Source organism: Melanostigma gelatinosum, assembly GCF_949748355.1.
Source record: "Melanostigma gelatinosum genome assembly, chromosome: 2".
In the NCBI taxonomy this organism is placed as follows: Eukaryota; Metazoa; Chordata; class Actinopteri; order Perciformes; family Zoarcidae; genus Melanostigma; species Melanostigma gelatinosum.
In genome coordinates this window covers 22072203-22099818 of record NC_136635.1, presented here as the reverse complement: position 1 = coordinate 22099818, position 27616 = coordinate 22072203, and the positions used below count along the sequence as shown (strand labels likewise).

The window sequence follows — 27616 nt, the reverse complement described above, 5'->3', positions numbered from 1 at the left end:
AACATGAAACTTTTTCAGTTTGAGCTGTGCCATAAGTGTATCAGTTATTAACCAGTAACATATACACAATAATTACATAATTTAACACATCTCACAAGTGTTACCTGTATTCTGGCATCAAAATTATTAAAATAGACCTTGTAGTTAAAGCAGGGGACTCTCTTGAGTATGGGAATGCAATTTTCAAGCAGAGGCCTAAAAATAGGGCTAGGGCTATAAAGGTTTTAAACATGTATGAAGATGAAAATCATAGCCGCTTTCTTTTAACTTAATAAAAAACATGTATTTAAATTTTGTAGTGGCGACTACAACATTATTTAAATAAATAAAAAATGATGGTGAGGCTGGCCATTTTAGGATATTTGTGTATTTTCGTCACTGGGATGCCAGTGTGCCTTCATGACCAGCAGAGGGCGCTCTGTAGCACTCTTCCCTAGGTCCTGCCATATAGGCCTTAAACCCTGAACCCTCAAGGACTTACTGATGTCACCTGGTAAATGCTTGAGTGTGAGAGACTATAAGGGCTTTAAATGGTGTAAATACAAATGGGAAATATTCTCTGATTTCAAGTTTATTTTTTGTTTCGTCTTTAACCCTTAATGTTTCTGAGTAAATTTAATATGACAAGCGGAACACCCATGTACCGTCTCCATGCTTCCACTGGTTACCCTGTGTTTAATGTCACATTGCAATGAATTGTGGGTAATTGTGGGTCTGCCAGAGAATCAAACACGAGGATTTGACAGTGGGACAGTGACTTTGGGATTGGGCCATACATTCACACCAGGTGAAGTGAACTCCTTCATAGGAACCAGGCTTGGGAATGACGACAATGACTCGCGTGGCATTTAATATTATATTTATTATAAATAGTGGCATAAGGAAATATAAAAATAGTTGTTAGACATATCAATATTTACATGCAGCATTTCACAGGACAAAATAAATAAAGTTGTAGAATAGCATATATATTTCAAATAAATTACGTGTTTCACAGTGAGGCAGTAAAGACAGAGAAGTAGTTTGTGTCTGTTGTTGGATGACGACGACGAGTGTTTAACCCCAATACTCTCTGGGAACCAACGGCATGCAGAAGTCTTTGCCACACATCTGAAAAAAATTTAAAAATCAACAGGAAGTTTGATTAGCATTGTGTACCTTCATTCAAAAAAGATGCAAGAAGTGTGATTTGCACATATATTCATAATTAATGTTAAACGTTCACATACTTGATAGCACGGCTGTGTTGCCGGAGGGGACTGCAGGATGCCGTCCATGCTCGTGTCTCCCATTGGAGCTTCGATGTACTGCATGCTGTACTGATCCGCTCCAAATCCACAGCTCCCAGAATGCAGCACGGTGCCCTGGCTGTGGCATTGGGTCTGGTACAAGCTCTGGTCCTGCAGCGGGACCTCCTGTCCTCCCACGGGGCCGTGCTGGAAGTAGCTGAGGATGTCAGGCGAGGAGGAGTCGCTGGCCGAGGTGTCTCCTTGTTCCCTCCTCTGGAAGAGCGCCTCCTCGCTGAGGCCCAGCTGGGCCGACAGGTACGAGATGTAGCTTATGGTGAGTCGGAGGGTCTCTATCTTGGTCAGGGTCTGCCCTGCGGGGGCCACCGAGGGCGGGAGGTAGGACCGGAGGTGATGCAGAGCCTTGGTCAGATCCCGCATCCTCAGCTTCTCCTTCTCGCTGGCGCTCTCCCTCTGCTTGCTGCGCATCCGGCTGGCTCGGCCCGACTTCCTGCCGCGTCCGGACAGGGAGCAGGGCGAGGACTTGAGGGTCTGGGGGTATCCGGTCTTGGCCGCCTTGGGAGTGGACTGTGGCAGCTGCTGGTAGCAAGAAGGAGAGAGGCTGGAGTCCATGGAGGGGACAGGGGAGAGGGTCTCCATGGAGGAGATGCTAGAGAGGTCCGAGTCGGAGCACCACTGGTACTGCAGGCCGTAGTTGAGCAGACGGACCGAAGAGGTATCCATGTTGTGTGGAGTGGGACTCTGTGGTCTGACTGGAGGGACTGGGAGGCTGTGAGTGCCGCTCAGCTCTGTTGCACTGGTTTATAAGTCCAGGCCAGGCCACGGAGGTGTGAAGTGACACCTCTGCAGATTCTCACAAACCATCACTGTCTCTACAGCGGAGGCTGCTTCCCCGGAACACACACACACACACACACACACACACACACACACACACACACACACACACACACACACACACACACACACACACACACACACACACACACTCCCTCTCTGGGATCTTGTCTCAGGACCTCTCCTCCGTGTCTGGGAAAATATAGCTCCAGGAGTGGAAGTGTGAATTTTGACTCCTGCTCAAAACAATAAACAGTTTTTGCTTTTTGGGCTTTTTTGTCCCCGAGGCAACCCAGATGCATTTTGCACATGTTTAAGGGACGGGGTTTGTTTTGAATGATCGCATTTTTCCCGCATTCACTTTTCAACACTGAAGCCAAAGACACTTGGACAGTATATGAGCGTGTGAAAAAGCCTTACACTGTTGAATTGTACCAGCCATTACACTGAGTTAATTGTCACATTATCTTATCTAATTTAGCACTTGATGATTTCAGTCTTGTTTCCAACCAAATATAAACCAAATCACTCGTTCATTCTGCACACGCGTCTCCAATAAAGTCCTGTGATAAAAACTTTACCACCAAATACACATCAGTCAGTGAATACAAATCCAAGGATCAAGCACATAATCTCAGGATCTAAACATGGTCAACGAACCTTTACAACAAAAGGCATTTATACATTTTTCTGATGTCTAGATTTAAATTTGACATTTACAAACATATAATTAGAATATGAAGTGTAGTTTTTTAAGATTTGATGAACAACATATGAAGAAGTTCAGCTCCAAATCGACCAACTAAAACATTGGAATTCTCATGTTTACATATGAATGTATCAACAATAACGATAATCTGATACACATATTATAGCACTCTGAAAAGGGATCATTTTGCATGATGAGTACTTTTACTTTTGATAGTTTAAGAACATTTTGCGAATAGAACCTTTTTTGGATGGAGTACTTTCACTTGTAATCGTGCACTTTAACATTGTGGTACTGCTACTTTTACTGAATAAAGTGTAGGTATTTTTCCTTCAGCGATACTTTGCAATGAAGCTCGAAAGACAGATAGCAAATATGCGGGTGACCTGTGCTATAAGACTACAGATATCTACCTGAGTGAGTTTTAAATGACTAATTATGGAAGTAAATGGACATGAGTGGTGCTGGGGTTGAAGCGTGTATCATTGAAGTGTGTATCATCATGTCAGATGTGTCAAAAGTCAAGGGAGTTCTCATTATTAAGAGAGCAGCGATCGCGTCCTCCTTGGAGGTTTCTCGCCATCGTCCTGCTCACCTCGTCCCGACCTTGAACCTGACATGTGTGTGTTCTGTCCTCTGCTTTATATTCCAACACTTCTCACCAACAAGATTGTTTTATAGTCACAGCAAGTCCAGCTGTCATCTCTGATCCTCCTCTTTATCTCGATTTGTTACGATTTGTTCCTCTGCTGCTCCCGTTGTGTGCGTTTCTCAATGGGCGTCTACGTCCGACACGGCTGAAATGTAAAATATAAATACATCTAATGAAGCATAATGACCTGTATCATGCAGTTAAAGCCGAGGTGTGATGGTTTCACACCGTTGAGAACTGATGAGTCTGGAGGCGTCGCTTCACACCTCAGCTGTGAGAACCGGGAATGCTGGGAAATACTCCTAACCTCTCTCTGTCCCCTCTTTTCCCCTGTGTTTCCCAGCATCGCTTTTGGTGTAGGCATCCGATCAATTTGGGGAGAATGATGCATTTTTTATTCAGAAATAGTGAATAGTGCACTTTAAGAGCACAGCACATTACAATACTTTGCGACAGTATTGGACTTCTTGGCTTGGTTGGTTGAATTAGAGTGGTGGTGTTCAATCTATGTTGCTTATTAAATCATCATAACATCATCATCGTCACACCGTCATTCTAATCATCATAACTTTTCTCGCTTCAGTTTCAATGAAGCACCAGCCCTTTAGTGATTGGCTCAGTATACAGGTGTTATCGTCTGGTCAGCAGCAATGCAGATGACTAAAAACGATATGTTTTTTTCATGTTGTGATACAAAAAGATGAAACACAAAACTGTGCAAAAATGCAGATTTGTCTGGTGTTTATAGGGGGTGTCTTTCAGCTTGGAGCCCCTTTGAGGACCTTCTCCCAGAACACTGAAGCCCTGAAAAAATTATAAAAATGAGATCGAAAAATTTGGTTGAACCAGTGCAAGGTGAGGTGTATAATACAGGAAATATATGACACCCCTAGAAAAAATTAATGGTAATACTTGAGCTGTGTCGGGCTGAGGGCGGCGTGAACTGGGGTTGAACCCGCACTGCTACCCTGCCAAACCCCCCCGACCAAGGTGAGGCTGTGGGAGCCTTCCTGGGAGTTTGGCACCTCTCTGAGGGGCGCACACCCACAGCAGGCTGAGGCTGGGCTGCCTGCCACCTGTCTGGGCCTCCTGAGCCCATCAACCCCACCACGACCTCCAGTGCGCTCCCTCCTCGGCTTGGAATAAATTCAAATTGCACATCATTTCGATGATTCCTGCGGGGACATTGGGTCGGCGCCACGGCAAACAGTGGTAACAGCAGAGACAACGAGAGTACAACCGCAGCGTAATCTGTTGGAACAGGCTGTTAATGCTGCGGCCAGACGTCAAGTCTGCCAAAGATGGGTCCAGATTTGATAATAGAGCTATTTGTTAAAAGTTTAAATAAATACATTTAAATGCTTCCATACAGGACACAAGGGCTCACTGGATGAGTTGCTATAAAAGTGTCAAATGCTGTGGCCATCATCTCGACCCAAATGAACATTATGACATCATCGTCATCAAAACACCAAATGAGGGAATATATTTTTGCAACGATGAACAAAGACGAGGCATTATGGACATGACGATCCCAAAACAATCACAAGAGTTGATCTGTTTCTAACTCCACAGTTTACTCTGGATGAAGTGCATTATTATGAAACTGCGTCACATTTGACACTGTCAAATTAAAGTCAATTGTAATGAGTTTTCTCTTAAACTTGTGTGGTCATATTAGGTCTGTTGAAAGCTTCATTGTGTGTGTGTGTGTGTGTGTGTGAGTGTGTGTGTGTGTGTGTGTGTGTGTGAGTGTGTGTCGGTCAGTGAGTGAGGTGGCAGGTGAGGGGGATACATTTTGCACCCTAGGTGTGAAACATAGCTGGAGCTGGAGCTGGAGGGGTCAGCCAGAGGTGGACAGTAAATTTACTCTAATTGTAAGAGAGTGACATCGACAGAACATAACAAAATTCTAAAGAACAGCTTAAGAGAATTAATTGAAATAAACTAAATTATTGAAACAAAAAGTATAGGGAGCTGAAGTTTAGGGTTTACTTTGTGTAAATGTTGATAATATGATATTAATCCGTACCACCTAATGCTAAAAAACCCAAAGACCTGTTATCAGCCGAATCTCACCCAAGTCATATTATTTCCTAGAAGTGATTTTATTACGACTCATATTTAGTCTTCTGTTCGCTGTCTTCCAGTTTGACATCCAGGTAGACCTGTTGGACAGATCAGCAGAGTGTTCTTCACACCTCAGCCAGAGTAAACACATCCTCATACTACCGGCACTTGCTCACACTTCTGTGCTGCCATGTTTTTACAAGGCCTACTCCCCCCCCCCCCCCCGCCCCCCCCCCCTAACACACAGCTGTCACTGACATGGGAACAGTTATATTCAGCTTGTGTCAGTGCAAGAATGAGCAAAACTAAAATTAATAAATACAATTCAACTTAAGAAAAATGTTTTTTACATCACAGAACAAATCTAAAATCTCAGTGTTCCTCTGTCTGCGTTACAAAAGACAGACGGTGAAACGCTGCAATGCTAATCTGCTCTGTCCACTAATTCGTGATTTGTTTATTGTAAATATTTTCGGCGTAGTTTACTTTGAGAGCATATTAAGCTTTCTTTAGAAGGTTTTCTGCTTAATCTGACTTCTTTAGATCTCATGATGACCACAGTGAAGTAATGATATCCCCTGTGATTTTATTTCATAGCCTACATATTTAAAGTTTATTTATAGTTCAACACATTTCTTCACTTCAGTTCCAAAAATAAAATGAGGAGATCGATACCACTTCTCATGCCGACTGTACGGTATATAAAGCTACACCAGGAGCCGTTTAGCTTACCAGAAAAAACAAGTACCAGCCTTCTCCGTTCAAAAGTAAAGAAAAAAAAAGACAAATAAAGTTGCGTGCCCCTGCCAGCAAACAGTCCGACACATAACCTCCCATACAGATCAATCAAATGATTTCATAATGTGTTAATTAATGAGCTTTGAGGTGTGTTCCAACCCGGTCTCACTCCCAACTTGTCAAATACCAACAGTTAGTCATACCGACCATGAAGGCACCCTTTAGCGTCTGTAGGCAACGCACCAGGCTTTTTAAAAACGTTTAAAATCATAACTCAGAAACACAAAACTGATGCAAGAGAGGTACCGCACTGACCAAGCGTCAGTATTTGACGAGATAGGAGTAAAAATGTGTTGAGTGTTCGGACAGAAAATGAAACGTCACTTGACCGCTGGACCGTTGGCGTTTATTCGTCCCAAACAGTGATGAACCACCTGTACAGAGTTAGCTGTGAGCTAGCTAGCAACAGACCCACAGACCGTGTATGTGTGCCCTTTGTGTTTTTGTGCTCACCTCAGCGTCTGACTGAACTCAAAACTCAACAACTCCTTTCTGTTATGTGTCAAGTTGAAACATTTTCAACATTCTAGCTGTTTACCTTTATTTTAGTCTGACGGCTAAGCTAAGCTAAGCTACCGGGGTGCTCGTAATAGCTATATACTTAACGCATACATTGTGAATTGGGAATCAATCTTCTCATTTAACTCTCTTGAAGTAACCTATTTCTTAAAGTCTTGTCTGAAACCCTCTCATATTCATAAAAGTGCGCATCTCAATTATTAACCAGATAACCGGAACATAAGCCCTCAGCTTTATTCAAGTCATGATGGAGCTACTATTTTACAACAAATATACACAGGTCTACAATATGTACAACAACAAACATAGTTTCATAGTCAGACTATTGTGTAAATTCACACACACATATGGATAACAACCACACACACACACACACACACACACATAGCTCAGCCATGCCATAAAAAAAGTAACATGCTCCTTAGAAATCTTGACACATGTCAGAAATGCAGCAAAACTGTTCTTCATCAGAACATGAAAATGAGAGCATCTTATCAAAACATGTTATCGCACAGTTTTGTATCAATAAATCAATAAACAAATTCCGTACACGTTGTCATGGCAAGATGTGACAGATGAGACTCTGATTCTATGTTACTATCACCACCTACAGAACACAGCGCTACAGTTAAGAACAGACAGAACACCTCAGTCGGGGACAGGACGCCAAACAGGAGGAGAATGCGGTCGGCTGTTGGGGTTGGATTTGGATCAGCTGGGAGAAATGAACAGGAGTGGATTCAATAAAAAATGAAAAAAAACTCCTACATTTAATAAAATGGTCAATCCAGGTTTATGTCTGGAGAGATCAGACCAAGCAACTACATGTGCACTAGAGAAGACTGTACACCACAGGACAGCGCAGAATAAATAAAGAATGGGTGAACGAAAGAGATGTTTTCTCCAAATAACAACGCCAGCAGTAATATTGCTGCTAAGCCTCGGCATCAATACACCGGGATTCAAATCTAATTCAAATTATGAACATAAGTCCTCTCTCTTTCCTTTTTTTCTTCTCCAGCGGGGAATGAAATCAAAGCACAACATGGTAACATGAACTACTTCACCTTTCAAGTACTGACATATTTTCATCTCATATTAATTTTTCTTTTACACAAACCTCAAAGAAAAAAAATGTTGCTACACTGTGTGTGTGTGTGAGACTGTAGAGGATGGTTCAGGAAATGATTAAAAGGAAATGATAAACACAAGTTTTACATGACGTGACAGAAATGCTGGGCAGCCTGAGGAGCTCACAGAGGGAATAGAAAGCAACCACAGGTTCACGTAGGCAACCAGACAAAAACATTTAAAATCATAACTCAGAAACACAGTTAGCGCAGCGTGGACGTTCTTCCTTGTCTTTCCATTTAAGTTTAAGCTGATACTCAGCTTTCCCCATAGCTACACAGTGGTGGAGGTCCGGAGGTCTGCAGGAGTTTGGCTGTTCAGGAGAGGATTTTCTCCCGGGTTTCGGGCAGCTTGAGAGCTACCAGACCTCCGCAGACGAGGGTGTTGAGAAAATTAGCTTATATACAGCTTTAATCAGCAACTAGCTTATATACAGTTTAATTAACAGCTAGCTTATATGCAGCTTTAAGTAGCAATTGACTTATATACAGTTTAATTAATCACTAGCATATTTGTAGTTTTAATAACCATTAGTTTATATACAGCTCTATTAATCACTTATACAGTGCTCACAACACAGCAAGGCCAGAGAGAAGCAGGTGAAAGGTTACTTATTTAACTGCGACACAAAGGAACAGGCAGCCATCTTTCAGAAAGATAAGACAGTGAGATTCAAGCGAGGGCCAACGCCCAGCTGAGCCCGGCTTTCTCCACACACTCTTTATTAGGACCTCTCGCCTCAAAATCTCACTCACACTGATGGAAACCAACGCCTACTGGGAGGGGCCAAGGTGGATGGACATCCACGGCCTCCATCCAGGCGCCATAACGTACAAACGTGCCACGCCTGCATCTTTGACTTTGGCCAATGTGTAAAAAGGGGCGGACCCCCTATATTAAGTTTCACGCTGATGTGTTGAAGCGGGTCTCATGGTGAATCTCTGCGAGGTTCATGCATTAGCACCCAAGCTTGTTTTTGATAGCTGGGCTGAATGACTCTGTTGATAAATAAATCTATTGCTTTGATTTAACTATACGCCTCTGAGAGCTTCTGTTTCATTCTTAAACCTGCTCTAAGTGTGAAAGACAACAACATCATTTTTTTTCACAACAATTTGGTGACCCCGACGTGATAGATACGACACAGAGCAATCGGGTTGGAATGTTAACAGACCTCTCTATCTGTGTTTCAGAAAACAAACTGCGAGTCTCCCTGGAGGCTGGGAGCCCTGGTATTTGCCACCAGGTCGTGCCTGCAGTTCGGGAACAGTCTGATAGTGTCGACACAACTAACAAGGTGAGCAGAAGCCTATTTGACTGAATTCTGCGTATTGTATTATAGTCATAAAACTAAATTAAATCCGACTGTCCGAACTGTAAGTATGACATAGTCATTAAAAGTATTGTAAAGAATAATCACACAGCAGCAGGGTTGTTCAGCCCAGCATTTGGGGTTTTTTTTGTACATATGTATGAATGAGCCCATCAGAAGACGTTAGATAAAAGGCGAAAAATGATGTTTTTTGTGGCAGCGTAGAGTGAAGTAGTGTGAGACGCGGTCGCGCGCCTCTTCTGTCGCGGTCACGCGCCTCGCATGAAGCGCTCAAATTCCTGCCACAAATAAAGCGTAATCTTTAACGTAATTATAAGACGTCTTGGACTACGAAGAAATTGCATAACATGACGGGGATATATGTATATGTTATTGATGTCATTGATAAACTGTATTGAGAAAAAGTGACTGCAGAATTCCCGTATTAAGAGCATCGAGTCTTCGGACATTAACTCGTGAGTAGCGATCCAGTGAAAAATAATGTTACTTTGCTTAAAGTTTCCTCGACGGAGTTTCTGGACGAGAGCACAGAAGTTGATTATATCGGTGTGTTGTTAATGACGGACGAGATTAATGAAAATGGCCAGAACGTGTACAGGTCCAGAGATGACCTAGGATAAAAAGCAGTTAAATTGTATTGTAGACGTGCTACCCTGATGGAGTAGTGGTTAAAATAACGGTCTTCGACGCGGTAGGCCCGGGATCGGATCCCGGCTGTGACATTGTTTTTGACAATAAGCAGCGGCCGTGTGATGTATTAAAGAGCAGCGCTCTTTGATATGTGTGTAGGATAGGGACAGAATTGATTATAATTTGACTGATTGTTTGCTGAAAAAGCATTTGTTTTTCATTTGTATCGTGGTCGAGAGGTCAGCGGTACACAGTCTGTTTGATGAGGTTGAGAAAAAGAAATTGCTGTTGGAATATAAAATAGTAAAAAGAGCTGTTTTCTGCGCTTCTGACTGATTTATATTTAAAGAGACAGCCGTGTATGTTCTAATGTGTGTTCATTGTTTCACTGCATTTGTAAAGATATTAATTACATTCTAGACCGTATTTGTGAATTGTGCGCATTTCAGATGTGGTTTTAATTGGTGTTTATCATTTTGTACTGTGTTTGTTTGCTGAGAAGCAGTTTGCTTAGTTTGAGAAAAAGAGCTGTCCATCTCCTTTGAAGACAGCGCGCTTGTGACTTATTTAACTTCAGAAAATGGCAGTGCCTGTTTTAATTTGTGTTTCTTCAGAGAATGGCAGTGTACGTTTTGAGCTTGGGTTTATGCTTTGCCTTCAGAGACACAAGAGCATGTTTTAACTGTGTTTATTAGTTGCCTACAGAGACTATTTGCTGAGCTGTACGTTTTAACTTTTGTTTATTTGGTTGACTGTATTTCTAAAGATATTCCTTTACCGTATTTGTGATCTGTGCGCATTTAAAAATGGCAGTGTGTTGCAATTTTGTTTGAATGAGAGTTGATGTTTGAAGCGTACATATGAGAGAGAGAGAGCTGAAAGCTACAGTCAAGTTGTTTCAGATGTTCGTGTGCTTATCACATCATATGCTGAGGTTTTGAGTTGTGGTGCTGCAGATGTTGGTGTGTGATTTCAAAGTTGATGGTCAGTTGAGCAGAAAAAAAAAACACGCATTAGACACAGACGTTGCACTCACACACACACATAAATCACTAGAATATGCTGAGAGACAGCTGAGGGTTAAAATAAGTGTCAGTTTTACTGGCGTAGTTAAATTTATTGGAAAATTGGGTTCCCCAGGGACTGTTAGCAAAGTCTAATGCGGAAACACAGCAGCCACTATATTCAGCCAGACAGATGCTAAAATTAGGGAGTCAGCTAATTTAAAAATGCTGTAACAAAGCATCCATTCATTCAGTCAGACAAGCGCTGAGAAAATAAGGGAGGAAAAAGCTTTCCTGATAAGAAAGAACAGTGCGGCCTTAGATTGTGTCCACTGCACGGACAGAGAGAAGACAATTAAAAAGGTGGGGGCTTGGTGCACACTAGAGGCCTTATAAAACATTTAGTTACATCCATTGCATGTGTAATTAAAACATAGACGTTCACACCTAGCAGGGGTAAACAGGGGGATTTGTAAATAATATATATTCATACAATGTTAAATAATATGCGTTATACTTGTAAAGCTATATTGCGGAGTTGTGAGGTCACTGTATGAAGGTTTAAAACGCCGAGAGGAGCACTCCGTCATCCTTTCGTACGACAGGAACAGATAACAGTAACCCTGAAAGTAACGCTTGCTAAACCCATCAGATTAGGGCAGAAAACTGCCATCTTAACGCAGGAACAGAGTGTTCTGCTTATCTATCCACACAGAGACTTCGAAATATGTTTAGAACATTACTGTTTTCGTCTTCTTCACCCTAAGTGTTAATAATAAAATAGATCATCATTTCACACACACACATTCCAGAGAAAGCACGGTTGTGAACGTGGGCCAGTGTGAATGAAGTTCTTCAGAGAGCAAACATGTCAATTGAAGGCATGAGAGGAGGTTTGGCTCCCTCTGCTGGCACTTCACAACCTGGGAAGAAAAAACTGTGGCCACTCCAAGAACTGCAACAGGAACAGTGGATAGGAGCTTTGGCTCCATCATGTGGACATTTGGGAATACTGATTTCAGACTTTCTATTGATTATTGCAGAGGGGGACATCATGGCTGCGAAATACACCTCTTGTCTGTGCAACTTGGAGAATGATGTCCAGGATCAGAGCAGGATGAATGGAAGAATCAAACATTGGCCGGTGGAACAACAAGCGTACAAAAGAATGATAAAGAGATGGAAAGATAAAGACATTTGGGATGGAGAACTGCTGAACTGTCCTCTCACTGAAGGGAATCTGCAACAAATAAGTGAAGAACACACTTATGATGAATACAGAGCTGCTGTGGAAAGAACAGATATGGAGCTCGAAGCACTAAAAGTGTCAATACAGCTGGCAAAGCTTGACGTGGCCCCAAAGCCTGCTAAAAAGAAAAAGAAACAGCACGGACGAACTTTCTACTGCTACAACTGTGGAAAACCTGGTCACTACGCACGTGACTGCCGCACGCGTGGTCAACAACAACAAGGCTCACCACGTGGAAGAAGAGGAAACTATCAGAGAGAGACAGGCAATCAGCATCCAAGAAGCCAGAATCACGCTGAACAGCAATATCTTTCACATACCTGGCAACAACAGAGACACTGCTGCAACTATTAGCCACAATACCTGCGTCATATCCAGTTACAACCCACAGCCCACAGCCCACAGACAAAGCATCCTCCATCATGAAACACCTCAGCCCCTTTACTTTGAACACAAGAAACAGAAGATGTGTTCACCATTCTCACATAGACTCTGTCACATGCATCGGCACTTCAAGAATTGACTATTAACTCCCTTTGCACCTAGAGGTTTCTGAACAAAAAGAGGGATGTTAATGCAGTTTTGTATCAGAAAAAAGGGGGAGAAGGAGCTGCATCAAAGAATCCTCCTAAGCAAAGAAATTCACATTCGGAGCTGCAAGAAAATCGAAAATTCAAAAAGAATGCACAAAAGCACACATTGCCTATGAAACAGGAAGAATGTTGCTACAAAGGAGATGAAGGAAACACAGCATCCTATGCTGTGGTGAGACAATTCGAAGATATGGAACACTCAATAGTAGCATCAGGTATCCTACCTCAACCAGCATCAGCACAAATGGCAGATGAAGCTGCTAAAGAAGAGGAGGATACAGACCAAAACAGATGGTTCTGAAAACAGCCATACAAGAACCAGAAATCACTGAAGAAACACTGATTGACATACAGAAGAAGGCTGGACCATACGAATGGTCCGAATGGCAAAGGAAAGGAGCAACAAAAGGAGAAAGTGGACTTTGGAGATCCCATGATGGCAGAATTGTGTGTCTCACTGATATCAGAGGCACGCACGAAGGAAAGAAAGGAACATTGCAAAGAATGCAAGCACTGTGCCTCTTCTGCGACGAATGCACCACCTGTGGGGATCATAATGTGAAAAACCCGTACAAAACACCTATGGGCTCTTATCCTGTACCATCAGCCTGCTTCCAAGACATCAGCATGGACTTTACTCATCTTGGTAATGGTTGACAGATTCTCAAAGTGGGTGGAGGCAATCCCAACTAAAAAAGAGAAGACGCACAGACAGTAATGAAGTGGCTGCAGACAGAGCTGATACTCCGATAATGGTTCACATTTCAGTAATAAGCATTTGCAGGTAGTAGATCTGGATCAGTGTATCATTCACAGTCACAAGGACTGGTAGAGAGGGCAAATCAGACGCTAAAATCCAAAATAGCGAAAACATGTGTAGCATCAAAGCTGACATGGGTTAAAATTTTACCATTAGCTCTAATGGCAGTGAGGAGCGCACAAGGAAATAAGACGCATCTTTCACCACATGAGTTAATGACAGGGAGGCAAATGCCTGGTCCTCCAAGAGACGGTAGTCATATACATAGATATACATAGATACATAGATGTACATATACATAGATGTGCAGCAAGTTGAAATGAAGGCATATGTGACTGCATTAATCATTCTCACGGAGGCTCTCTCCAAACAGGTCCAGCGAACCAGTGCAGCTGACCAGGAAAAGGTAAAAATCTCATCCGAGAGGGTGACTGGGTCAGGGTCAAAGTTCATAAGAAAAGTGGACTGACCCCAGGTGGACAGGGCCGTACGAAGTGAAGGAGGTTACTTCACACTCGGTCCAAGTCATAGGTAAAGCAGGAGCACCTTGGCACCACCTGTCACACTGTGCCCCAGCATCTGAGCCGTCCAGACCTCTAGCAGAGGTCCGAGGTAATCTGACGCAAAATGCATAATTTGTTTTGTAATTTGTAATTTGACTTTTCAGCAACCACCAACAGGTGATCCAATTAGCTACAGGACATGGAAACGACAATGTTTGGTTAAATTGAATTGTTGATAATGCCATAAAAAAAAAAAATGGGTGGCTGTATAGCTTGTGCTGCAGCTAGACCAGCTAGGTTCACCGAACCAGCACCACTATATCCTGAATCTGACCCAACAGGATACGCATGCATGACAAATATGACTAAAATGGCTACTCCACCAAATTGCACTACTCTGGCATCCATATTTAAAGTACAAAACCTGACCCAACACAGACGCAGACATATCTTAGCAAAAAGAGCAACTGCAGTAGGATAGTTCAGTCTGGACAAAGGTCCAACCTACATAGATACAATCAGAGTGAACCAGAGGAGTGCCTAATCAATACAAATTGGTATATCAAATTGCAGTAGGTTTTGAGAGTATCGCAAGTATTATTCCATGGATAACTGTGAATAAAAATGTTGATCGTATCAATTATGTGCATTACAATGTTCTTCGTTTGGCTAATCATACTAGGGATGCAATAGAGGGTCTGGCTGAGCAGCTGGCCCCTACTTCTTTGATTTCTATGCAAAACAAAATGGCTTTGGAGCTTTTGCTCAATGTTTGGAGATCTGTGTTGCACTAACATCCCCAACAATACTGCGCCGGACGGTTCAGTCACAAAAGCACTGAATAGTCTGAAGGCACTGTCAAAAAGAAATGCAGGAAGCATCAGGTGTGAACAATCCATTTGGAGATTGGATGGAAAACATGTTTGGAAAATGGAAGCACCTGATCTTGTCAATAGCAGTGTCAGTGGGTGTGTTCATTGCAATATTGGTCTCATGTGGATGTTGTATGATACCCTGTATTCGTTCTTTGGTTGGCCGTCCTATCACCACTGCCCTCTCCAAGGAACCATTACCACCCCCTCCTTATGGAGCTTACCCAGTAGGGGAAGAGCAGAACAGCCTGGTAGGGTCAGGAGAGGCAGAGGCAGACACCAGCGTGTGAACAGGGCAGAAAGGTAAAGAAAGTGACGTCCTTCAGACGTCAAGAGAGGGATTTGTTGAGAAAATTAGCTTATATACAGCTTTAATCAGCAACTAGCTTATATACAGTTTAATTAACAGCTAGCTTATATGCAGCTTTAAGTAGCAATTGACTTATATACAGTTTAATTAATCACTAGCATATTTGTAGTTTTAATAACCATTAGTTTATATACAGCTCTATTAATCACTTATACAGTGCTCACAACACAGCAAGGCCAGAGAGAAGCAGGTGAAAGGTTACTTATTTAACTGCGACACAAAGGAACAGGCAGCCATCTTTCAGAAAGATAAGACAGTGAGATTCAAGCGAGGGCCAACGCCCAGCTGAGCCCGGCTTTCTCCACACACTCTTTATTAGGACCTCTCGCCTCAAAATCTCACTCACACTGATGGAAACCAACGCCTACTGGGAGGGGCCAAGGTGGATGGACATCCACGGCCTCCATCCAGGCGCCATAACGTACAAACGTGCCACGCCTGCATCTTTGACTTTGGCCAATGTGTAAAAAGGGGCGGACCCCCTATATTAAGTTTCACGCTGATGTGTTGAAGCGGGTCTCATGGTGAATCTCTGCGAGGTTCATGCATTAGCACCCAAGCTTGTTTTTGATAGCTGGGCTGAATGACTCTGTTGATAAATAAATCTATTGCTTTGATTTAACTATACGCCTCTGAGAGCTTCTGTTTCATTCTTAAACCTGCTCTAAGTGTGAAAGACAACAACATCATTTTTTTTCACAACAAGGGCGATGAAGGCCAGGAAGATGGGGATGATCTTTGTGATGCCGATGAAGGCTGCAAAGATGAAGCTGGCAAGGATGGCAGCGAACTTACAGATCCCATTCAGGATACCGAATGCTGTCCCTCTGCAGAGTCACAAAGACAGATGAAGATTACGTGGCAATTAATTGAATTTGGTTGTGACAGTGCAAGTATGTTTTTTCTTGGTGAGGCAATTGCTATCGGAATAAAAATGATGTACTGTTGGGCTAGAGATCATCTTGGAATCAGATGGGATCTGGTCAAGGGTGTAAATGAGTGTGGTCCGGCTCCCTTGTTGGTCCACAGTTTAAATTCTAAACTGGGAGGCCGGATTGTCCTAAACCTTTGGGTGCTTTGTTGGACAATACTTTTTAGGGCAGAGGTTAAATTGGCATGTAGCTTCTAATACAAAAGTCAACAGGCGATTTAGATGAAACACATTCTGTCCCTAGCAGATCAGGTTAAATTAGTAAACTAGCATTAGCTTATTAGTTGATACTACCTCTTTGTGTTGGAGAGTAAATCAGTAAAATTCAATAACTTAATGTGTCATCCACACGCTCTTGACACAGCACAGAAAAGCCCATTGCTACCGCCAGATGAGCAACATCTTTATTCAACACATTTTCTCTAACCATTGTAGCATTACAGCATGATGGAATTCACAAGCTAGCTGGCTAATTACGTCACGCTTTAGTGCTTCATTGGCTACAGGAAATAATTTCAATGTCTGTTCTACTCCTATTCTTTTGCTAAGGGTGAGGCGTTTAGCGAACAGCTATCGGAACAAACTTTACAGAGAAGGGGTAGAGATGAACAGTGTGATGGTAGAGAGGGATAGTTGGACTGTACCTTTTCGAGGAGGGGTAGAGTTCCACAGAAATGACCTCTAATCCATTCCAGGCCGCCACGCTGGTGCCATAGAAGAGACACTGCCAACATATTACAGCTCCTTGACTGAAACTTAGCAGCAACAGAAAAGTGCAGGCAGCTGACACCAACATAGAACCACCTGGAAAGACAGATGGATGATGACGAAACCATAACAAAGTCCCACCTTACTTTAACACTTGCTGCTGATCCCACCTATTATTCTGATTCTTCCTATCTTGTCCATGAACAGTGCGGAGATGATGTTGCCAGGCAACACAGCCAAACTGCCCAGGAAGCTGACCATGTAGATGACGATGTCGTTCTCCTCCTGGAAGTTCAGATGGCAACCCTTTTTAGGGTGGAGGAAGGTGGTGTTCTCCATCCGACAGTCTTCGAACTTCTCCTGCCAGAGGTCTGGAGAGAACACCGGGATTACATGAGGCTGTAAACAGAGGTTTTCTCCTCTCTGTGCTGGACGATGACCATATTGCAAATGAGATGAGACGTTTAGGGTGGCATGAGTGTTTTAATATTTTACACCACTAATTAGTTGAGTTTATTGAGCCCTTTTATTGAAACTTTAAGGACCCAGCAGTGTAAAAGTTCTTTACATTTTTTAGTCATAGTCATTTTAGTATGGTACCTGTGTTATAGAAGACAGTGTTTTTGATGGTGCAATTCTCAAAGAAGGTGTTGGTTGACTTGACATCCTCAAAGTAGCAGTTTTCAAACAGAGAATCCTCGAACTTGACAGACTTTATCTCAATGTTTGCAAACCTAAATGAAAGGAGATGAAACTCATTAAGCAGCAGTATAAACAGTAATATAAGTGTATAGTATATATATACAGTATATGTGAGGGGCAGTGTCAAGGAAACCTACTTGTCATGGATGTACTCTCCCTCGCGGTGGATCTGGTTGACCAGGGAGAAGTTGAAGTGGAAGCGTTCGACCCGTTCTCGGTGGAACACTTTGACCTCGGACTCGTACTCCTCGTGCTGCATGTATTTGATCATGTCTGGAAACCACACTCCCAGCCCGTGGTAGCTGATGCACAGAAGCATACAAACCCAAGTGCATTAAAACTCAACGATCTGCATTGCAGCACATTATGTTTTTTTTGTGTGACTTTGTAACATTAACAGCGACATTTTTTCTCTCTTAAGATAGCTCTGCCTACATAGAATTGTTTCTACCTGAAAGCCAAGCAGAACCAGACAATACACAGGAAGAGGCCTTGCAGTCTGAGCTCTGGGGCTGAAAGGGACATGATGTTAGCCATCACCTGAAAGAGGAACCGATAATAAAAAACACACACGGTAAGGTCAGCTGGAAAACAAATGCAACGTGTTTTTGTTCAATTCTTCGTATTCTTTTCTATCTTAGCATTGTAGCGTAGCAGTGATCCGCAGACCTGTTGCAACATGGTCATGTGTCTGACGGTCCAGCGCTGGAAGGCCGTCCCGGTGTCACTCTGGATCTCTATGAAGTCGTCCTCCTGGGTTTCCAGTGTCTTAATGTTGGTCGCCTTCACAAAGAGAGTTTGGACATATTAAAGACAATAACTTCATATTCATTTCCTGATTGTGTCCCAACGGAAATTCAGATTTCATCATCATTTAATATAAAGATTTTTAAACAAGGATTTCACAAAAACCTGAAAAATGTTATTTAGGAAAGAAAGAAGGACACATTGACATTTCTTTACTCATTTAAAATGTAATTTGTCTTTATTAGGACATCTGCGTTACATTCTCACTGATATTAGAACATGTGTAGGCCATTCGGTCACCTGATAATAAGCATATCGTTGCTTACAGTTGAATGCCATCATTTATGTCATTTTTGACGCCTGATATCATGTGCATTTATGTCGTTAACAAACTGCAAAAATTGGATAACTGATTGCTGAGCGATGGGGCAAAAACTCACAGTGAACACTCTCTCTGGCTCCCCCTTGGCTTTCCAGTTGGTGTCGTGAACTTGACGCAGGATCATCCACGCCTCATCATGTCGGGCACTCTGGGGAAAAAACACACACACACAGACATACGAACGCATCAATGAATATCAACAGCTCAAGAGCATAGTGTGAAACCCCTCAGGGTTTCTGACACGTTTATTTCCCAGATGCAGCTGAGCAACAATGTTCCCATGATGTCTGCCTCTTATCAGATAGAGGGGGGGCGTGTGATCATTTGGCGGGTGTGTGATATGTTGGAGCGGCCCTGCTGTAACATGCAAACACAATACCACAAGGGCTGACAATGAACGTGGGTGAGAAAGCAGGGGTGGGTGGTGTTCTGGTGGCGCCTTAGCAGCCTTTCGCTACCTTTGCACAGCAGTGGGATGTTGCAGTGGTGGCCGATGATGACTCAACATTCTTAGCCAATCACAGTTTGACGTTTAATATTGGACACTGACATAATGAACATTATCAATCTTAAGATTCTTAATCCATCCCGTATTAGCAGTGCAGATAAATGTGCTTCAAAAAAACAAACGCTTTGCAGACAATAAAACCACATATTTTCATCTTGTTTTTATCTGGAGACATTGAATCTGACCTCCAGGAGGAAACGTGGGCTCTCCGGCATGAAGACGACTCCGACGAGTGCAGCCAGCGCAGGGAAGAGGCACACCAGGATGAATAACCTCCAACTCTGGATCTGGAACTCTGAGCCGATGGCGAAGCCCCAGCCTGGAAAATCATCCAGCAAAGAGCATGTTATATTTAACACACCTTTGGTTTCTACAAAATCAATTTTTATGCACCGCTGAATCCATTTTGGCATGAGTTGTTGCATTTGAAAACATTGAATGGATTTAAAAACTGTCACAACCAGTTGGATTCCAATATAATTATTTTCATTTCCTGATGGTGGCATTATTTTGACTTATTTTAGCGTGAGTTGTTCATATTTATTTTCCCGGGGGAAATTCTCGAGATGAGGCTCAAGCACAACAATTGATTTTGTGTTGAGTCAGCGCATGCGTGCGTTCGTTACCATAGTGAGGGATGATTCCCCAGGCGGTGAAGGAGGCGTACAGGCCTCCCAGCATCCAGAACATGCAGAGCCAGCTCAGGTGCTCCCCGCGTTTATCCATCTGCAGGAACTCGGTGTAGTAGGTGTACACTATCGGGATGGAGCCGCCGATTCTGGGGGAGGAATCGCAAGACGCCTGAGAAAATGATCTCCCTCAATAAACACCTTGATGTTTGTCCATCGTTCTCTGAGGAATTGGAGGATGATTTGCTGGGATTTCTATTGGTGATTGTGAGCTCATTCGTTCTGATGACTTTACTGCAAGTATCTTTTTAAAAAAGGTTGATTCCCCCAAATTACACAACACACACTTACTACGGATGTCTAGCTGCAGATTCTTTTATTTATTTGTCCAGACTTTGAGACATCTGTCTCTGACTCCAACCCCACACATTGGATTGTTATGCCGGAAACGTTAAATATTACATTTAAAAGACTCAACAGCAATGTGCAACAAACTCTTTGCAATATTGATACAGTACCTTCAGCATCAAGATAACCATTGACTTTCTCTTGAGTCTGCCTGCTCCTCGTGTCTTGACTAACATGGGGCTCATCATCAGCAACAGAGGACTGTTTTATTCTGGTTACGTCAGCTTTGCAAAAAGCTCAAACATCAATATTGCAAGTCCGGGTCCACTCAGGCATCACTCACTCATTATCGATAGAAATGTGTCGGAAAAAAGAAAAGAAGCTCCACCCCAAGGTGCTGGCGACAGCAGAAAGTCAGCGATAAAACGCAAATGGAAAACAAGCAAAGAGCATTGTTCACTCGTTTTTAATTGGTGTAAGAAAGAAATGCTCTAATGGAGTAAACAAACAGACATCTCCTCATGTGCGGCGTACAATGTAAATGTGCTTTATTAACGACGAAAATAAACTGACAATTTTATCGACTGGTGTTCCTGATTTACGTCCTCTCTCTACCTCTGGCTGTTCTCAAAGGGCCCCGGTTTGGTTCAATGGAAGTGCTTCCCATCACTCATCCCCCCCTTAAATGCCAAGTGTCTTATTTCGGAACAGATTCCGTCAAATACAAAGGGGGGGGGGGGGTTTGTTTTTTCCCGCCAAAAAAAAATAAAAATGTTACAGACTTTTCCACTAAAAAAGATGAATGATGGCAAAGGTCAGTGATTATAAAAAGCCAGTCGAGGCGTCTGACTCTCAGGCAAATGTGAGTGTGAACATCCATACAGAAGTAAACGCGTCTCACCCAAAGCCAGAGCAGAACCGGAAGAAGAGGAAGAAGCCGTAGCTCTGAGCGACGCAGGACAGGAAGGAGAAGACCAGGTCGATGGTCAGGACGTAGATCAGGCACTTCCTCCTCCCCATCTTGTCAGATAGACCCCCCCACACCAGCGCCCCCACCATCATGGCCACGTACACCAGCAGACCTGCGAACACACACACACACACACACAAATACAAAACCCCATTTGACCTTTACACTCAAAGGTCAATATGCATGTTTTACTCCCTTAATGCCCACTGGATGTCATTGAAACACACAGTGCATGCTCTGCATTAATACTGTATGTACTTGCACACATATGCAAACACACAAACATCACTGGGAGGAAAAACTGTGGTCGATCTGTTATTAAAAAACAAGAGCCATGATCTCCACAAGGGGGCTCTCTTCACCCTCGAATGAACACAGATCAAGTGGGAACTCATTACACTTTGCACCTGATTCAGTGTGAAGCATCCTCACACATGCACGCTCTGATCAACAAAGAAAACCTAAATAGGGCTGATAATGACGCTCTCAACATTTTTGATTGCGCAATAAAGGTCGTAATCATTTTTTAGTGCATCACTTCCACAATATTCACCGTCCATTTATATATATATATATATTCTCCTTTTAAAGTTTGACATGTTATTCTTACTTTGATTACACGCTTTAACAAGGCAAAATTTGTTCTGTCGCATTTTATTTTATGTTATTTCTTAGTCACAGCGACCTGGAGCATATCCCAGCATGCACCATTGCGTTTTTTGTTGCAACGGTTACCGACTGTGCCGAACATTAGAGATAACAATGATTGCTTCCTGTTCATTAATGTCTCTAGGGAGAGTATTATGCTAACCGACAACCTGGCCTGTCCACCTCGCCGTGTTGTTTAACCCTCCAGACCCATACCTCCTGCCTGCTCTGTGTTCTTTACTACACAGCCCTAATTACAGTGGGACTAAGCATCTTAACGGCAGGTGGAGCCGTAGTGTGCACCTTCCCCTGTGGATTACGAGGTCATCCGAACGCTTCGGCGCTATCACGCGCCGCACATCCCCCTAAATCATTCAACAAGAGACTTTGCTGAGGGCACCGGGAGACGAAGAGTCAGGGCTAACATGTCAACTCATATCTTGGCCAAGTTGTTGCTGAGGGCAATATGTATGCCTTACGTAGGCACATGGGCCGGGTGACAGGAATGGCCTTGTGATTGGACGGTCCGGCCTTCAGGTGGAGGCCGAGGATCAACACCTGCAGTAACAAGCTTCTATCCGTCTGTTGAGCACAGCGGAGACACGGAATCCCTGGAGGGCAAAGACCAATTTTCCCTTTTCTCTTACAGCATAAAAAATGAAAGCACTGTAAGTGCACATCACACATCTAGATGCAGACACAATTATCCTGCAAACACTGCAGACACCTGCACGGCATGCATTTTCCAAGTATACAATATGTTCAGACTAAAGAAATGTGAACCCTGTGTACATAATTCAACAGATGAGCATTTTCAGTGTGCAAATGACTTTGTTATGAGAAATGAAACTCATTACTGATGTTGCAGTATTAGCTCCATTTCTACAATCAATTGTTGGAAGCAGCTGTTCGCAAATTCAGACTTAGTCTACATACCAGGTTGCACTGCAGAAACTACTTCTTATCTAGAGAGTTGTTATAGCTGGTAATATTTACAGCCTGGCATGGTCCTGTGGTTGTTTCCTGTTTTATTTTGATATATTCACCTTTTGTGTCATGTGTGGTTTTACTTCCTGCCTTTGTGTGTTTTTACCGCCTTTGTGATTCTGCTCTCCGTGTGTATTCAGTCTGTGTTTCCCCTGTTTCATTGTCAGTACGTCTTTGCTGCTTTTGGGTAGTGCTTCACTCCCCCCCCCCCCCCCTTTGTGAGCTTCTAGTTTATTTCCAGTGATGACCTTTGTGGAATTGCTTTGCTGTTGTCTGCCTGCTTTTTTGCCTGCTGTTTTGGACTGTAGGCTTTCCTACAGTCACATAAGTCACCCGACTGCTTCATTTACTCTCTGCATTTCCTCAAGGTCTGGAAAGTGAAGCCAATGCGGAAGTGCCTTAAACTTGCATCAGGGGGCGACTCTTTTGGTTGCAAAAATAAGTCTTCCAAAAATAAGTATTTGTATAGAAGTCTATAAGAAAATGACTACTTCTCACTTGATTTATTACCTCAGTAAACATTGTAAACATGAGTTTATGGTCTCAATGTTATGGTTGCAAGTCTTCTTCAATGCAGCATGATGTTCATTTCCTAAATTATGGTCCCATTTAGATTAAATAGATGATAAAGCAGGGTATGCTTTAGGGCGGGACAAGTCAGGTGTAGCATTTGTGCTACGCAATGTTAGCTTGCTAATATCTGACTTGTTGAGTTAAGGAGGTAACCTAATGGGAAATATATTTTATATGACACTTAATCAAAAGTTTGTTTTTTGAAAGATTTCAACGCAATTTAAATAAATAAAAATGTATGCCACTAACATTAGACTAACCTCTCAAAATACGTTAGTTACGTGAGCATAATCTGACATTACCCACTCACTCTAAACTACATGAATGCTATGGCTTTGAAACGTATATCTCCAAGTATGCATCATAAAAATGAAACAAAGTAATTCCTTCCATAAAGCATTGTCAGCTAAATTCAATATATCTTCAGGTTCCCTAAAACTGTTGTTTTTCTAAATTACAGCCCAGGATAATTAAGTGCTTCCTGTTACGATCTGATTGCTTTTCATTCGACAGCGCTAAAGATTTCACAGCAACTGATTTACCGGTACACGTTCCTTAAATTTGAATCATACAACCCAATTTAGTAAATAATCCCTTTTAAACTAGCTAGTTGTTACAACTAACTAAGGAAGAACTTGACATGCAATGACGAATGATAAATTGGCACAGTTTAAGAGATAATTTAACATGAGTGTAGTGAAGCTGTCATTGCGTAAACGGACAAAGGAATTCTCTACAAACAGTAAAAAAATCAAAGTTGATCAACAGGAAAAAGACGGAACTTGACATCTTGTTTGGTTGACATGTGAATGAATCAATTAATGCGAATCACCAAATGTATTCTACATTATCCCTTGAATAGCAGCGGGGAAGCATCATAAAACATCTATTTAATTGCAGTTCCAGTTCTATTACATATATACGCATTAGCTGCATTGCTATGTTTTATTGCTATTACATTACAAGTTCAACAATTTCCTTGAGATAACTGGTTAAATATCTGCAACCACATGAAGTCTGAGATTTAAAACCTGCCACAACTTTCCCTTCTTTGTCTCCAGCAATGTGTCTCCCGCTATTAGCCTCTTGTGTTTACACCAATGGATTAAACAATACAACCACCATGCAGGCCGAGTGCACCGGCTATCCTCCTCTTGTCAACAAAAGGTTGGGAGTCTTATCTGCTATCCAACACTCAGGTTAAGATTAAGTACATTTCTGCTCTGGTGAGTCTGGTGAACAGAGCATGAGGGAGAATCAAAAAAAGGATCATCCTGCAGATCTACTTCATATTCTCAGCCGATGATCGGCGCTCCCGTCCCACTCTGCCCAAACAGACGCTGTGATTTCATTTTCGCCGGGGCCCTCCTCCTGCTACCACAGCCTGTCAGAGGCCTGAAGCGTATCTGACAGCTCCGCACCAGGCGCTGCAGACCGCCAGGCTCTCTGATTGCTGCAACATGCTCCATAGCCTGGGAACGCATGCTGAATACAATCACCTCCAGGTTCCTCATCAATCTCTCGCAATGCTTCATCCCAGCAGCCTGTTGTTAAGACGAAATGAGCGATGCACAATCTGCCACATTGCCTGGCTGCATGCGAGGCCTGGGAAATAAGGTGAGGGGCTTTAATTTGCAGTTTGGTTGTCTGCACAGAAAGTGAGGAACAGACGCTTTCAGGGTACATTTCCTAGTAAGTTGGGTCTATGCTGCATACAAATTTTAGTGTACTTATTTTGCCATGTTTACTGTTGTGGTATAATATTTGGGAACGAATAAAGCTGGCAGGCTTAGGAAATAAAGGAAACTCTCCACAGTATATTCAACTTTCAAAGCATATTGAAAGCAGGCGCTTATTTCTGTGTCTGGTATCTGACATATTTAAACAATTAACATGTGTCGTGATCCTCAAGTCAACTTTCGGACATTAGGGTCCAATGCCAAGGCTCTTCCGGTGGACCTAAACTCTTATGAGGACACACAATGTTGCCTATTTTCTTAATTTTTGTATTTGCTTAAAAAGTGGGGGATATTTCTGTCTGTGGTCTGCGACCATGTGCCGTCAGCCAAGCACAACAGCAGATCATTTCACTGATGGGGTTCCTCGTCTCTGGGTAAAATAAGGAACCCTTCGACAGATCATTATAATTAGCAAGACTTGTAATTAGCTGGTTTGGAGAAATGTGTTTGCTAAACCAGTTTTTTAGCCATGCTAGCTTTACAGACATTTATCGTACAAAGAGGGTGAATTCTATCAACTCAGGCGGTCCTCTGGCATTTCCTGTTATGCCATCAGAGCGTTGAAATTTGTGGCTTTGCGTGAAGTGTTTCTACAACAATTTCATATATTACTATGCACTTTGACACACAAATTCCTGTGAAGACGGTATCATCAAATCAAAACCTTGGTTTATCACTAAATACCTGCATACTAAATGACATTCCCATCAGCCCCAGGTGTGTTTTGGGTTTAATGCTAATAATTAGCAAATGTTAGCATGCTAACACGCTAAACTAAGATGATCAATATGGTAAACATGCTAAACATCAGCAAGTTAGCATAGTCATTGTGAACATGTTAGAATGCTTATGTTAGTACTTATCTCAACGCTTTCTTGCTTCCATTTGTTTTTTACCATCCAAAGAAACCAAATTGAAACCAAATGTATATGTGTGTATTTATTTTTTCAAAAGGTTTAAATTTAAATTTGGAATAAAAAACTGAAGCCAGGTTCATGTACGTTTTTGCCACACACACTTCGTAGAAACCTCCGTTTTTCCACCTTCCCTCCCTCTGCTGTCACTTACCCAGCAATCCTTTGTTGGAGTTGGATATGCACATGTCCTTCTCAGCACTGGGCAGGACGAAGCCCACCACGAAGCCGTCCACTCCGTCGGCCATCAGCGCCAGGCCCAGCACGAAGAACAGCATCCACTGGAAGCGCCCGTGGCCGCAGTCCTCCATGATGGTCTCGTACTGCTCTGGCAGGTTGTCCTCCTCTTCCTGCCAGACAACCTGACGGGCTTTCCTCCTGGCCTCCATCCGAGCCGCCCGCCGCGCCTCTTTGATCTCGTCGGGGTGGGGGACACCTTGGTACTCCCCCTCGTACATCTGCTCGTCATCGTCCGCGCCCTCCGTGGCGTCGCTACGAGCGTCCTCATCCTGCGGAGGGTAGTCGGCCTGGTAGGGGTAGCCATCTTGACCTCCCCCATCCTGGGTGTAGGTGTATTCCCCACCTTCTGTCACCTGCTGGCTCACGGTGTTGTGATAGGGGTCATCCATGGTTCCTGCTGGGTGCAAACTGACTTTGCCTTGTCGCCGTCGTACTCTGAGGAAGATCAAGTTGTCAGCTATAATGGCATAATCCTCCTGAGGAGCTGTGAGTTGCTTTTGGTGTTGGAGCAGGAATTCTGTGCGATCTTCTGGAAAGTCTCGGCCTCAAATGTAAGGCCTCAATGGCTGCCTTGAAAGACTTTTACCTTCCTTGACGCGCACAGTGCTGCATGCTGAACCTAAAACACAATGCACACCACACATCGCAAATGATCTCTCAGCAGAACAGCAAAGGAGAATGCACTTGTAGAAGGCAGAGACATTGCCATGCAACAGAGCCCTTTGGGACGGCCTGTGACCTGCCGAGTCAATTCACAATTACAGTCTCAAAGGGCTCAACAACATTCATATTGTGGAAACATTAAGGAAGTACATCATGACCTTTGACTCTCTTTGACAAAGTCCTTGAAACTATAGAAGTATGTGATTTCTTACTTCATATAAAGGACTTAAAGTCATACATGAATACAGGCTATTGTTAAAGACAGAAATTAAAAGTGTAATTTGGCAGGACGGAGCAGTTCAGGACTTCCAGTCTCCCTTGCAGGCTGCGTGTGCTTCCACACAACCAGATAATCTCATTGTCCCTCTACCCTCAGATGCTGTGACGCCATTTTGATCCATCACACAGCGTTGCTGCAACAATGACACATCTGTCTTGATTTTCATAGTGACCAGAGGCCAGGGGCACCAACAGGATGACACTAACACAAATTATTTATCGTGTTTGGAAAGTTGGTTGTCGCATGCTTTATTGCCATGATTAAGTGACTTGCACAGTGAAGTGAGGCACATATTCGTACAAATCAAGCATCTGTCGGCCTGGGGCTTGCTCCTCTGTATATTACCGATAAAGAAAGATGACATATAACG

General features: G+C 42.9%; 1 protein-coding gene across 1 annotated transcript; it reads right to left on the bottom strand.

Annotated features, from left to right (window-relative positions):
• Nucleotides 1–8280: 8280 nt before the first annotated feature.
• Nucleotides 8281–26692, bottom strand: sv2ba (synaptic vesicle glycoprotein 2Ba; the record flags this gene model as incomplete). The annotated part of the gene is made up of 13 exons (XM_079284677.1): nucleotides 8281–8337; nucleotides 15978–16104; nucleotides 16853–17012; nucleotides 17087–17287; nucleotides 17517–17650; nucleotides 17756–17920; nucleotides 18070–18158; nucleotides 18288–18401; nucleotides 18806–18895; nucleotides 19441–19574; nucleotides 19882–20033; nucleotides 21134–21314; nucleotides 26218–26692. 13 exons carry the CDS (start codon nucleotides 26690–26692, stop codon nucleotides 8281–8283), a joined length of 2079 nt encoding a protein of 692 aa, XP_079140803.1.
• Nucleotides 26693–27616: the final 924 nt, after the last annotated feature.